Source organism: Plecotus auritus (genome assembly GCF_963455305.1).
Source record: "Plecotus auritus genome assembly, chromosome: 2".
Taxonomy (NCBI): domain Eukaryota; kingdom Metazoa; phylum Chordata; class Mammalia; order Chiroptera; family Vespertilionidae; genus Plecotus; species Plecotus auritus.
The window spans coordinates 159,399,618-159,415,143 of record NC_137771.1 but is presented as its reverse complement, the minus strand read 5'-3'; the positions used below and the strand labels follow the sequence as shown (position 1 = coordinate 159,415,143).

General features: G+C 37.8%; 1 protein-coding gene across 1 annotated transcript in view; it reads right to left on the bottom strand.

Annotated features, from left to right (window-relative positions):
- The window catches only part of PHLDB2 (pleckstrin homology like domain family B member 2), a 99,825-nt gene that overhangs the window by 28,859 nt on the left and 55,440 nt on the right, over window positions 1-15,526 (bottom strand). Inside the window, exons 6-11 of the mRNA XM_080657321.1 lie at window positions 15,246-15,374; window positions 9,600-9,755; window positions 8,545-8,655; window positions 6,653-6,742; window positions 1,934-2,077; window positions 870-1,055 (exon numbers count right to left, since the gene is read on the bottom strand). Coding sequence (XP_080513447.1) covers window positions 870-1,055; window positions 1,934-2,077; window positions 6,653-6,742; window positions 8,545-8,655; window positions 9,600-9,755; window positions 15,246-15,374 — 816 coding nt within the window. The remainder of the gene's footprint in view (window positions 1-869; window positions 1,056-1,933; window positions 2,078-6,652; window positions 6,743-8,544; window positions 8,656-9,599; window positions 9,756-15,245; window positions 15,375-15,526) is intronic.

The window sequence follows — 15,526 nt, the reverse complement described above, 5'->3', positions numbered from 1 at the left end:
CTTTAACCTTATCTACTTATAGTAGCTAATATTTACTAACCTAAAAGTAGTGGGGAGATATAGTCCTTTAACAAAGGGTAATAGAGAGTAAAGGTACCTTCAAGAAATGTGAGGGCTGGGCACAGCATAGCAGGGCTTGCCTATTTCAAGGATCTAATGTCTGTGCCTCCTTAGGATCTTCTGGGGCCCAATTCACATAGGAATTTGCTTATAATTTAAAGGAGGCTCATAATAGATTTTTAAAACACGAGCATGCATAAGCACTGAATGTAGTAAAAGGAGGGCAACATTAAGAACAACAAATATGTATTTTAAAATCTGGTCAATATAAACTGTTGTTCTATGGCCCCAGAACACTACTTGGGTGACATTGGACAAACTATTTACTATACTGAGACTCAATTCCCTAAATGTCAATATGCAGTTAATTCATATTTCACGGCATTATTTGAAGGGAGAAATGAGAAGTTTATTTGTAAAATGTTTAGGAAATTTTGACACAGAGTAAAGGAATGATGTCTATTATGATTTCAATAATGTATAAAAAAATGTGTGTTGACACAGCAACTTTTATACCATGGATTTTATGGAAATAATAATCATTATTTTGAAAATACCCAAGGTAAGTTGCAATATTTTGGTTGAGTGAAAACTAATGTATGAGGATATAGAATTAGCTCAAACATATCAAAACTTAGGAGAGGACAGTCAAGGTCCCAAACTTATAACACTCCCCACACCCTCAGACCTCACTAAATGTCCTTTAAAAAGAAAATCAGCAAAGGAGTATGCGCCTTGTCTTTTTAAGAAATTTCTTTGCAAAAGTTGAAGGAAAGATTTACAAGCTCTGAACACCAGTTCCTAATTACCTGTTGCTCCTGCTGCTGCTGCCTTCTGTGTTTCTTAGCTGGTAGAGGAGGAGGTGTGTCATTTAAAGGGAAGGGATTGACAGACGGAGCCATGACTTCAGGCCAAGGAGCTGATGGAGGTTGAGTGACAGGATGAGGAGAAAGGGTAGAAGGAAACATAAATCCAGGACAGACAGGTGATCTTTGCTTCATGGAGGAAAAAAAAAAAGTATTCATGTGTCCATGTAAAATGAAAGAATAATGACAAAGAAATGAAATAAATAACCCCATTATTCTCTTTTGCTTATATTTTAATCAAGAAATCACAAATGATGGGCTGTATCTTTCCATTTAGCCTCTAGTGAAAACCCCAATCTGCAAGCAACTTAAATGAGCAGACGGTATTTTCATTTATTATTATTTGCCCCTTTCCAGATGTTTTAAAAAGGCATAACACTAAAAAATAATCCATACTGCAAAATGTAACAGAAAACAAAATTGCCCTAGCCAGTTTGGCTCAGTGGACAGAGCGTCGGCCTGTGGACCTGGTTTGATTCTGATCAAGGGCACGTACCTTGGCTGCAGGCCCCTCCCTGGCCTGGGCCCTGGTCAGGGCTCATGCAGGAAGCAATCAATCAATGTGTTTCTCTCACATCAATATTTCTCTCTCTCTTCCACTCTCTCTAAAATCAATGGAAGAATATCCTCGGGTGAGGATTAAAAAAAAAAAAGAAAGAAAGAAAGAAAAGAAAACAAAATCAAACTGGAAAGGTGATTCAAACCAACAATTTTAGAAAGACTCTTGATTTTTAAGAAAGCTAGATCAGGTTAGAGTACTCAGATATAGAGTTTATATTTTTGAACTTACTTCTAGTAGTCCACTCTGTCCCATATATTTCATGGTTTCTTGTATTACAATTGGTATAGCAGTACCCCCAAATTGGTATGTTTTTCAAACTCAATATCACTTTGACCCTATGGTCAACCAGACATGTATTTGTCACAAGTGCCCTCATTTTCAGTTAACCAGGGTTAATTTTTGACATGAGGAAGCAGTGAATGAATGAAATGTCATGCCAACACACCTCTTTATTTTGTGGCTGGCTCACCAGTACAGCTGTGGTAGGCCCAGTGGCAACAGCATCAGCGTCAGCAGGGAACTGAGTGGAAGGGGATAGATTCGTGGAATTGCCACATGGCTCATTAATTTCATTTACACTGATATAGCCCTAAAAGGAGGAATTTAGAAATTAAACACAAAGAAAGCAAAAGCTGAGGCATGCGAGAGTATTAATGCTCTAATACAATGGAGTTAGCTTAGAGCAGCACAGCCAGATATCTGTGGTATTATCAAATGTTTCATCAGGGAGTTATCAGCAATTAAAATGGATTTACAGTGCTTAATCATGAAAAATGATATTCCAAATATTAAAATTTTTTCCCATTGAAATTATAAATAACCCAACATCATCCATTTTAAAGTACCCGGAGGTATCACCTTTCATTCTGTTGACTGAATGAGGTTGTCATTACACAACATTTAAAATAATCACACACACACACAAATCGGAGATATAAAGTTGACAATGTAATCATTCACTCTCTACTTCAAGAGCCTTTTCCACATTATTTTTAGATTTTTCTCTCTTCTTCTGTTTCCTGATAAATTAAAGTGTGAGTGAATGTGGGCTGAGGGCTACTGGTTTTTGCTCTAAGACATTTATAAAACCATAATTTATTTGTAATGGAATCCAACTTTTAGGCATCTCAATTAAATGAGAATAAGAAGTACACTGTCCTCTAGTGAGCTTCTTTTAGCAAGACACATGAATAAACACACATACACACACACTCTAAGATGGAGTTGCAACTTGAGGATGTTTCAATTCAAGGCAGCTCCCCCAACTCCCACTCTATCCCCAGGACAGAGACTTTCCAGTTACTTTAAATTCAATGAATCAATTTTGGCTTCAGCATAAATACCCATAAGTCAAAGTCTATCATCTTCAAACTCCTGAATTTATATTTGAGGAAAAGGCACTTGCAAATTTTCATGGAAAGTAATTGTACAGACCAATCATAATTTTCACCACACCAATAAAGCAGTATGAAAAAAGAATAAAGAGTAGGAAATAGTATTTCTTTCAAAGGTAAAATAGTGTTAAATTTAACGCTTAGGTTCTTCTATTAGCTCATCAATCTTTTCAAAAAATGGCTCAAAGAAAGGCAAAATAACATTATGCTGATGAAGCAAAAATTCCAGGCTAGAAAGCAAGGCTTTACTGAGAATCATAATTATGAGATAATAGAGAAAGTGGGAATTGACTGTTTGTAAATTGGAGGTATCAAAATGCTGCTGAATTAGTCTCACACTTCAGATAGAGGCAATGAATACTATGTAAAGTTTTATAAGATTAAATGAAAGAAAGGCAGTAGACAACTGGGTTGTCCAATTTTCATTTTATCTTTGATAATGAATCAGAAACGAAGAGTAACAACTTTTGAGTTATTCTTTTGTTCAGTTGATAGTAGAATGTTTCATAGACCACAAAACCAAATTAATTGATTCAAAAATGTATGAAGCTTGTCAAAAGTGGGACTTGCTTAAAAATTAGATACAAATTCACCACTCCTTAAAAACGAGAGAGAGAGAGAGAGAGACAGAGAGAGACAGAGAGAGACAGAAAGAAAGAAAGAAAGAAAGAAAGAAAGAAAGAAAGAAAGAAAGAAAGAAAGAAAGAAAGAAAGAAAATCAAAACAACTTGTGAGTCAAGTTGATTTGGTCCATGAAAGAGAACACACATAGCTACTCAAAAGAGTTGCAGACATGCAAAAATGATAAAGAGCCAAATAGCCTTTTGAAACCAGGAAGGGTACAGAGAAAAAGAACAACTCTTTAAAAGAAAAGGAAAGATTTTATTCTTCTAGTAAGAGATAAAGAGACCTTGGAGCCTACTTAATTCCTTGGATGCTATAAGCCTTTCAGACTCACTGTGTTCAGAGTCAAACTGCTTATCTTCCCTCTTGAGCCTATTCTTACCCCAGTCCTCCCTTTCTTAGGAAAAGGTACTCGGTATCCATCTCATTATTCAAACTGGAATAATGACATGACTCCTGACACCTTCCTTAATTTACTTCATCCCCACATCCAGCCTATCAACAAGAATTGTCACCTCTGGTTCCAAGATACTATATCTGCATGCAGCTAATTCTCTCCATTTCTGTGCCATTGCTCAAATCTGAGCCCCCAGCATCTCCAGCCTATACTATTGCAATCACCACCACGCTGGCTTTCTGGCATCTCCTGCTTCTCCTCCTAATCCAGTAGAACAGCCCAGAGTGAGGTTTAACAAATGGATATCAAGTGATGTCACCTCCCAGCTTAAAAGCACTCAGGGGCTTCCCATCCATATAAAATAAACCAGGTTTCTTTCAAATGGCTCATAAGACCTAGCCCCTGTCCACCTTGCTAATATTCTATATTTGGCTACACTGCATTCACAACCACTCATTGTCCACTGAATGTGCCAGTTCCGTGTTCTGAATTATGGGAGAGAAACTATGAAACTGAATCATCTAATAAAGCTTTGTGGAAACAGTTCACAAATTGCGTCTGCGGTACACATTAAGCACACCTGTTTATGTGATGAACATTTACTTCACATACCCTTCCCCCCCCCCCCCCCACACAAAATACTTTCTATGCAGGAATTCTTAACTTTGATGTCTTTTTAAAATCAATTTATAAATAAAGGGGTTGTTATTATGCAAATTTTTATGTAGAAGCAAGCTTTTTCCTTAGCTTTTTGTAGAATATAAATATAAAAAGTTTTCTTTTTCAGTCAAGGTTATACTTTTCCAAATTAGAATTAAAATAGTCACCATTGTAGCAGTGTAGCTCTATCTTATATAATAAAAGAGTAATATGCAAAGTAACCATCACTCCGCTACACCCACAAGCCACGCCCACCAGCCAATCAGGAGCGAATATGCAAATAAACCCAACCAAGATGGCTACGGCCACAGAGAGCAGGAAGGAGGCTTGGGTTTCCCCGGCGATAGAGGAAGCCAAGCTTTCCACCTGCCCTTGCTGGCCTAGGCCTCCACTCAAGGCTACAAAGTTTCAATGATAGAAGATACATAAACCCAAAGAGAAATGGCGGCAGCCACGGAGCTGGAAAGAGCAGGAGGCTAGGGTTGCCCCCGGTGATGGAGGAAGCCAAGCTTTCCACACACCCTGGCCGGCCCAGGCCTCGCTTAAGGCTACAAAGTTTCAATTATAGAAGACACATAAATCCAAAAAAAATGGCTGCCGCCTCAGTGCAAGCAGAAGGCTTGGCTCCACTCCAGGCTACAAAGTTTCAATTGTAGAAGATAAATAAACCCCAGATACCAGGGCCTCTGCTTGGGTCGCCAGGGGGCGTGGCCGGCCTGCAAACCACCACAGGCCCCTCGCCCAGGCCGCCCCACGCCCCAAAGGAACCCCCACCCTGATCCAGGTCACCCTTCAGGGCAAACCAGCTGGCCCCCACCCACGCACCAGGCCTCTGTCCTATCTAATAAAAGAGTAATATGCAGATTGACCATCACTCCAACACACAAGATGGCTGCCCCCATGTGGTCAAAGATCCTGCCCCCATGTGGACACAAGATGGCCACCACAAGATGGCCAGCAGGGGAGGGCAGTTGGGAGGGACCAGGCCTGCAAGGGAGGGAAGTTGGGGGCGATCAAGCCTGCAAGGGAGGGCAGTTAGGGGTGACCAAGCCTGCAGAGGAGGGAAGTTGGGGGCGACCAGGCCTGCAGAGAAAGGCAGTTGGGAGGGACCCAGGCCTGCAGGGGAGAGCAGTTGGGGGGTACCAGGCCTGCAGGGGAGAGCAGTTGGGGGGGACCAGGCCTGCAGGGGAGGGCAGTTAGGGGTGATCAGTCCTGCAGGGGAGGGCAGTTAGGGGCAAACAGGCTGGCAGGGGAGTGGTTAGGGGGTGATCAAGCTGGCAGGCAGAAGCGGTTAGTGGCAATGAAGAAGGCAGGCAGGCGAGCAGTTGGGAGCCAGCAGTCCTGGATTGTGAGAGGGATGTCCGACTGCCCGTTTAGGCCCTATCCCACTGGGATCAGGCTTAAACGGGCAGTCGGACATCCCTCGAGGGGTCCCAGATTGGAGAGGGTGCAGGCTGGCCTGAGGGACACCCCCCTCCCCTGTGCACGAATTTCTTGCACCGGGCCTCTAGTAAAAAGATATTTAGGAAAGGAGAGTGTCAGGGTCTGGGGGAACATGGATGTTTGGGATAAAGAATGTATATAGTTTAATATAAATAGGATTTTTTCAATTTAGATGGAAAACAGCAGAAATGACTTTGGGAGAATAAAGAGAGAGAGAGAGAAAAGAAAGAAATCAGATTATCTTCTCAAATATAATGGGGAATTTTTATGTTTTAGGAGACTTAGAAGTAAAATAAAACAGAGGAAAAACTAAGAAAGGAAATTGCAGGAAGGAAAGAAGAGAATTTAAGACTAGTTTTGGTCTGGAACCTAAATTTTTTGAAACTCCGAGTTAACTCACAATGTCACTGTCAAGCAAAGTATGCACATACACACACATACACACAGGGCATTTGCATAAGACACAAAAATAATCCCTTAAATTCTCAAAGCATAAATAATGAAAGGCAGGAAGGCTATTGACACATGGAGTGCTTTCCTAAGTCATTTAAGCTCATGTTTTTCCTGTTTCGCTAATCACAGAAGACTGAGGTGCAAGTCTTGATGTCTCAGGTGGTAGGAGTGGACATGTGAAATCACAGCTCACCTCTTTTAGAGTATTTGGGTTGACAGGAAACCCTTTCCCCCCCGAGAGGCTGGAGTATTTCTTTTCCAGATTACAAAGATTTTCCTTTTCCTGAAAGAACACAAAATCTATTAAGTTTAGTCAACCTTGGATTTCCCTGATGACTCATGTTACCTTTAATATTTTTTCAGATGACTTCATATATCTTTTGTAAAGTGTTTATATTTAAGTCTTTTGCCTGCTTTTTAAAAAATTATTTATTGGGTGTTTAAGTGTTATTATTGAGTCATAGGAGTTTTTAATATATTCTGGATACAAGTTCTTTGCCATTTCCTCTTTTAAAAAATATCTTTCCTTACCCCAGGGCACTTGCACCCCTATAATTTCTTCTGGAAACTTCATCCCTTCAAGTTTTAAGTTTAAATCTATGATCGCTCTCAAATTAATTTGCATGTATGGTGTGAGAATGGATGGTGCTGAGGCTCCTTTTCTTCCTTGTTTATCCAGTTGATCCAGCCCTATCTGTTGGAGAGACTTTCCTTTCTCTACCTGATTTCTTGGAGCCTTTGTAAAAAATGAATTAGACAGCCTATGTGTGGGTCTACTTCTGGACGCTATTTGTTTCCATTGACCTATATGTCTGTTTGCACGCCAGCACCACACACACAAGTAGTCTTAAATCCCGCAGCTTGATAGTAAGACTTGAAGTCAAATAGTATAAGTTCTCCAACTTTGCTCTTGTTCAAAGCTGTTTTGGCTATACTACACTGTTTACATTTTCATATACAGACAATTCTCATATTTTGCAGAGTTAATGTTCCATTATGTTGCCATGAACACTGAATTAGTGACTGCAGAACCAGTGTCCCTAAAGGAATGACAGGGTTGGATTACTGTGGGCCTCTGCGTTGATCAAGCAGCGAACACACGTAACTTTATTTTATGTGTGTTTCTGTAAATGATGCTCAACTACATTTTATTATCAACCTGCCAATCTCTACAAAATGTCTGTTGGAATTTTTATTGGGATTGAGCTGCATCTATAGGTCAAATTTGGGAAAATAAAGATTTTAATACTTATGAACCATAATTTTTACAAGAGAATTATGTTTCGTGTATTTTTAATAAGGAAATATTATTTCTGTGAGGGTGCCTATCCATTTATAAAAATTTATCCCTAAGAAACTTCCTTTTCGGCTAAAATTTCAGAAACATATTACATATTACACTATATAATTTAATCTGTGCCCTGAACTATTATTATGTGAAAGGGTAAAATGGCAGTAGGGAGACTAATGGTGCTAAAGCAGAGTTCATCCCTAGAGCAGCACAAAGGAATGGCAACTACAGCTCCATTCAGAGGTTTGTAGGTGCTGAAGAAGCAAGAGGAGAGGTGCTGCCGGGGATTGGTGTGGGCTACAGAGGCACTTTGAGTGAACTGATAATTCTCTGTAAAACACCGGTCTTCCTCTCTATTCTCAAACTAAACGTAGCTAAAATGGGAATGCTCCAGCTACACTTCTTCTAGGTGGGGTCATGTACAGCTTCATATTTTAAAGTATCATCCGGGATTTGTTTTTTTCCTTCACACCATTCTGGGTCCATCTCACATGATCCCAAATGTCACTGGCCTGCATTCAAGGCTCAGTTTAGAGACGAGGCCCATCAACTCTCATTTCTGGTGCCTTATTCATGAAATTAGACGATGGCCATATCAGGAAATCTGGTTGTGGATGAATCCCTTTCCAGGTAGCCACGTTAGGGGCTGAGGTGTGGACATGGTCCCTTTGGTGAGAATAACCTTTACCCCAAAAGTCATTCTTAGATTGCAATCCACTGTCACTATTAAAAGGCACTTGCTTTGAAGGAAATGACTTTCCCCAAATTTCCAGTGCTGAAAGAGAAATACTTACTCTTTGCAGCATCATTATTAAATTATTCTTTTCTTTCACAAAGTGGTCTTGTTCTCTCTGAGCCTGCTGGACAATGTGATTGGCTTGCTTTTTCAATGCAGAAATTTTTTCCTGGAGGAAAAGAAGATGATAATAGAAAGATGCAAATTAGACATACAAAGGTTTGCCAGTCTGTCCTGGAAACAAGAGAAAAGGTGTTTATAGCTGGAATAATATTCTCATTGACGGCTGGCCATGATTACTACCCAGAGGAAGTTTCTTAGACCGCCAAGCTTGTGGCTTTTCCTTACCTAAGGCCAACACAGTTCGAGCGTTTAAAATCTATTTGAAGAACCCAGAAGTCAACAGGAAATCTTGTTTTAAAATATAAATGAACTTTTGGCATCATCTTGGGAGACGCTTTATGGGAAAAACAATGAAATTTCTTATTTAAACTGAGAGCTTAAGAAGTCACCTTCTCCATCTTCCCTTTGCTCAGTTTTTTGGGTTTAGTCCAGAGTGCTGGGGTGTGATTCTAAATTCTGGAACAAGAGCTGATTTCTGGGCTGGGCATCTGGGTGCTAGGGGTTGGGAGGAGTCAGTAATGTGCATGGCATTCATGGGGCTATTTCTAATGGTGACAAGCTATCAGCCAGCTTTGCAAACTATTGAGCAATGGACAGAGAAAGTTTCCAAGTAGATTTTGTTCATACAATTATTCTGAATCTAGTTACTATGATTGCAAAAGGAAGTAATTGAAAACAAATATTGAAATTTCTGATTCTCTCTAACTCGGTTTTTACATAAGAAAAAAAAAAGGTATTTTTTATAAATGCATCCACAGCATTAAGTAACAATGACTGTAACATGTAATGTTTATCTAGTTTAAAGCACCATTTGGCATATAGATGGCAGGCTCCATAATCTGCAAAATGGGATATGTGATTAAACACTCAGACATTCAGATGTAAAGATAGGCAGACAGACACATGCTATAGCTATATTAATGATTACTATTGTCACATAGTGAGGGGTATATTATGATTTTTGCCTTGAATGACACCCGGCAAATGTACCTTTCTAGTAACAATGTTCCGCTGATATTCAGCCACCTCACGCAAGAGCTGCTGGGTCAGGTTCTCCTTTTCCTCGTCCAGACGGCTCTCATGCTCTAGCTGCTGGAATTCTAGGTCCTCAAAGTGTTTGCTCTCAACATCCAACAGGTCGGCATCCTTTGGAGAAAAGCAAATGAAAACAAGGCAAACCAGAATGGCTACAGCTTTTTAAATGTGAAAAAAAAATTTTTTTAAGCAAACAGTCCAAAATACCTTTTCAATTACAACATCAAACAGGGTTATAATATGGTAACCCTTTCCTTTTGGAATTAACCCCCAGTGCAGAGACTGTTATTAGAATTGAAAAGGACTTGGGGGAAGGGGATGGGGACACATTTATTTCACCATTGATTTTAGACTGCTTTGTGGACAAAGAAATACTTGCTTTAAATCTACTGGGTGGCTTTAAAATGGATCACAAAGTATACAAAGAATTCAGTGAATAGCATAAATATTATCTGCAGACCAAAGGTGTGACATAGTCTCTTGAGAAAATTCCCATTTTCCACAAATGGTCAAATAAAATGAGACTTTAGTGATTAAATTCAAGATTTCAAAGTTGTTGACTGTAAAAAAAAAAAAAAAATGTTGGCATACATAACAGACCAGAGATCTCTAGGAGGGATAATATGCCCCAAATGGCACACCACACAATCCACTAAGATGTGAAGAGAAAATATTAGAGCTCCTTTATACTTAATTTTAGTTTTTCCTTTCCTTTTATAATTCCTCAATAAATGTTCTTTAATCTACATACAGATAGAATAGCATATATACATTATTTAAAATAAATATATATTTTTGAGCATGTATAAGTATATATATGATCAATGTAACATATAGGCATGCATGCTCACATAATTTTATTGAAGAGAGGTGTAATCAAACATATTTGGAGATTGGGGTTCTTAAAAAATTGTTTATAAAACTTCTTAGTGGAAAGAAGAAACCACAGCTCTCATCAGGCACAAAGAGAGACTCAAAGATTACATACAGTACTCTGGGTAATCTTGAGGACACTTAAGAAAGATCTGAAATCATAAAAATCAGAGGATCTAAAACAGGCATTCTCCAACTCATAAGATGCCTGAAGACAAGAATGAATCTGTATCTGTGCAAAAATCGACCCGTGTTGTATAAGTTATTCTCCAATCTATTTTTTTTAAAAATCCACTCCTTTACTTTTGGAGACTTTGACAGAACTATAAATGTGGTATGTATAGATTTTTAAAAATATATAATTTGTAAGTAATCTATGGCAAAAAAAGAAGAGGCAGTTGAACTATATGGATCACAGCTCTTCATAGGCAAAAAAAAATCCAATACTTTTTTTTTCAATCAAAAAGAGTTGAAAAAATAAATATATCATAATTTAGATCTGCATCAGTATTTAACTCCATCCACCTCCTAGTTTTTATGTAAGTGATAATAAATTAAGTCTTTTAATCAAATGGGATATATTTCTATTTTATGGAATAAATTTTATTCTGAGAATGATTCTCAGAAGAGATATTAGCTATCATGTAACCCATGTGACTAAAACCAACACTATAGCAACAGAAGTGTATTCTCAAAGCTTAAGAGCAGAAAAAACAATTTGAAAAATTTATCATTTAAAACTTCTTTACACTTTAATTGGCAAGACTAAAATACGCTTTTGGTTTCAAGTTATTGCCTGACATTTCAAGTTTCTCAGACATTTCATGTTTATAATTCCAAAGAAATTAATAAATTCAGACCAAATCTAGTCTCTACTGAAGAAATTAAGAGATAACTCATGTATTATGTCGTGAAACAAGTATTAAGTCCTATAGTCTTGCAGCAATACATTAGCTGATATATTTATTCAAACAGGCATGCACACTAATTTTTAAAGTCTTTCCATTAAGGTTGGTTTGTGTCTAAATGTTATTAAGATAAAAACTTAATAAACCTTTTTTTCAGTTTATAGATAATCTACATTCAAAGTGGATATATGGCTCACAATATATTCACAATGCTAGTCCCTCACTCCACATCTAGTTAACATGCAGTATGTTATTTTAACCACACGAAGGTCAGAGAGTCACTAATTAATTTGTAGTAAATATTTAAACCACTGCATGACACTAATAGCACACTAGGAAGGAAACTGGAAAGCTAAAGCTAAACTCGGCACTCAGATTCCATGGGCGTAATCATCTGATCAAGTTATCTAAACTATCAAAATGTGTGTCTATAAACTTACACTGTGAAAGAAAAACAACTTGGGAGGGCAAAAAAACATTTAAAAGATATTAGATAATAGAAATTTAGGGGATGGAAATTGGAGGCAGAAGCAGTTTCATTGAGCACAGAACAATATAGGCAGGCAACTCCAGTAAGTGTACGATGAGTTGAATGAAAATCTGAACTCCATTTCACTACTAGAAGAACATTATATTAGTAAATCTTCACCGCTGGCAAGCTTAAAGGCCAGGTGTGAAAGGCCCTGAAATAGCTCACTAAAGACAATTCAGTGCAATTCCTTTTTTTCTTTCCAATAACTTCTGAGAATTTATATGGCAGAGTTTATATGTAGATCTTTATGTTTTCTTTGCCTTGTAGAGGAAGAAGAGAATAGATGTGGTAAAGCCAGGAGAGATTAAAGTAATGATTTCATGACAGCTCAAGACCAAGTCTGAAAGGAAATTTAAATGGGGCTCAGGGTTTGTTAATATTCCTGCATCTTACGTTCTACAGTCAAACACTTTAACTGCATACTTTTGGAATTTGGAAAGATAATGGTACAATGGTACATCTACTACAACCTCTTCATGTTACACAGGAGGATACTGAGGCCCATGTAGGTTGAATGACTTGTGCAAGATTAAATTATAAACTGACTGTAGAGTCACTGACAAGGTCTCCCAATTATAGATATTATGGTGCCCTGCTGGTATGGCTTAGTGGTTGAGTGTCGACCTATGAACCAGGAGGTCATGGTTCAATTCCTGGTAGGGGCACATGCCCAGGTTGTGGCTCGATCCCCAGTGTGGGGCCTACAGGAGGCAGCCAATCAATGATTCTCTCTCATCATTGATGTTTCTCTCTCTCTCTCCCTCTCCCTTCCTCTCTAAAGTCAATTAAAAAAATAAATATATACACACACATATATAAAATATGAAATAATTTTTTTTTAAAACCAGGAGCCTAAAGTCAACTAGGCAGCTGAATAAATATCCAAAGCACAAGAAACTGTCCTAGCCAGGTGTTGCCTGCATTTAATAATGGAACCTATCTTGGCAAATGAAAGACTCATTTAATTTCAGCTTTCTTTCCCACACTACTCATACCCTGGGGAGCAATTTGATTGGTGAGCCCATATCCACTACATACTATTGCAGGCCATGAAACAACATCAGAGGAAAAGTGCAATCTGACTCTTAAAGCAATGATTTAGAGGTAAGAAGCGCAGTCATAAATCCATAGGGTATTGAATACACAAAATCAACCTACAATTTCAGCTTAAGTATTTGAGACAACATAGAGTTTAAGAAAACGATGTTCTTCCTATTCCTTTATGATTTTATTTTGTATAACTTGCCATATAATGAAATTTGTTGTAATAAAACCAACTTTATTGAATCTAGTTAAAATGCCTTGGGGAAAACTTTGTGGTGAAATGGTAATCTGAAATGTTTGAGGTCTGAAGGGAAATGAATTGTGGTAACACAGGAAAGTTTCACTTCTCACGAAATAAGTGAACTTTTTACTGATTAAGCCAAGGGTTTGGTGAAGAGTTACTATGGTCATTATTCCTGAAAAATAGCATTAGTAGACCTCTTGATATCAAGAGAACAGAAACCATCACAAGCCAGTTTCTCTCCTAAGAAAAGGGGTTTTATGATAAGTATATTACACTCTGCTTAGGGAAGAGGAAGGAGTCTTTGACTTTGATTAGTGAAATATGCTTTCTGCATAATTTCCTTTCCTCTTTTGTACTCAAAATCCTTAGAACGTATACAAATTTATGTGTTATCCTATAGAAGCTAGATTAAGCAAACAGCAATTATATCAACCTGAGTTCAGTTTATTAATAGAATCTACCAATTTTTATCTGGTGATGTTATAAAGAATACAAACAATAACTGCATAACTAGAGGAAAGAATAAACAAAATATAGAACTATGTTGCTGACTCATAGTATTTCAGCTATGTAAAAACTTTAGTAATAAGGAAAGTTGAAAAATATTAAACTATAAAAATCAGTCTCCCAACCTCTTTTGTGAACTGGCATAAACACAAATAAATGACAAACTAAAATAATTTTATAAATACTATTATTCTTTTCCTAATCATTGATACCACAAGATTTCCAGAGAACAGTGCCATTGAGGGATTAGGAGTTTTATCTTCTTACAGCAAATTTAGCTGCACATGATAAAATGAGTGACGAGGAAGAAACACTGTTGGAATTTTCTTTGATCCAACATTGTAAGAAATAACAAGTATTAAAACTGTTATGCTGCAGTTTAACTTGTCCGCATTCGGCACTCTTTATTAAGATGCTTTCCACCTCTGCAATATACAGAAAAGTTTTAACTAATTTTTCATAACCTAGTGATGCTCAAGGCATCAAATATCTTTGTATTAAAGGTCATCTTAAACATTTTCGAGGGTTGGCATCTTATTTTTCAACCTGGGAAAGCTCAAGGAGGTAGACATAATGGCATGAATGAAACTAGCTTTCTTTTCTACTCATGTGGCATCATAAATTGTTAGTCACTCAAGACTACGTACTATTATGTGATTTCTTTGAAAGTCCAAGACTTTTAATGATTGCTTCCCAGGGTCACACTTTATTTGGGCTTCTGTTTTGAGGAAACAGCCCTGCTATCTCTGAACTAAGAAGTGGCCTTTACCAGTGATTCTGAAACCATCCATGTAGTTGGGTTTTTAATTAGTGAAATATGCATCATGGATCACTGAATAACCTGATGAAGTTCAACTAGAAGGTCTGTGCTGCACTAAGTTTTTCAAAGTCATGAAATTCACATAGAAGATGTTGAGGCCATTGGTACCGCCCTGCATCATGAGGCTGCATGTTAGATTGCTGTGATTGTGCTTGTGAGTTCAGCGTCACTACTAGTAAGAAGTAGAAAGAAAAACCATACACTAAGCGGTGGTGGGAGCAAATAGGAGAATAGGAGAATTTTTGGACAGGAGGATAAAATCAAGCTAAAAAATATTCAAGGGCAAATAGTATTCACAATGCAGCGCAGAATGGGGTGAAGATGTCAGTTGATTTAAATGCTACAATCTTGGTGACCATTACATGTCAGGAATTGCTCTCTTTAAAAAACTAAAACAGAAAATAAACAAACAAAAAGCACCCAAAAACAAAGAATGTTTTTACATTATCTGTTAGGTGAAGGATTCTAACAAGGTAATTTTTAACAGATTAGCATGATATAATGTATACTGTCAGCATGCATATTTCTGTTTAAAAAATATCTAATGACCAGAACTTATGCAAATTTATGGTATGTGAAAAAGGAAGTCAGAGTAAGTGGAATTTAATTGAAAAAACAAAAACAAAACAAAAAAAAGCAAAAAACAATGGGCACATTCCTGTTTGCTACTGACCCTCTTCAGCTGCTGCTGTAACTGTTCCCGCATGGACTCAGGACAAGTGTCCAGCTGGGTCTTCTGCTCGGAGTAAAGCTCCTGAAGCCTCTCTAGTTTTTCCCTTTCAGCATCAAGCTTTACCTTCTCCTGAAGTTCAGAAATCAGAAAATAGAAGAATAGAAATTACCTTCACACCTAAGCAGGCGTTAGTGAACATTTCCCAAGGATAACACATACAGTACAGTATATGCAAACTCTAGATATCCTATGAATGTAGAAACATAGGTTAGTGACTAGGA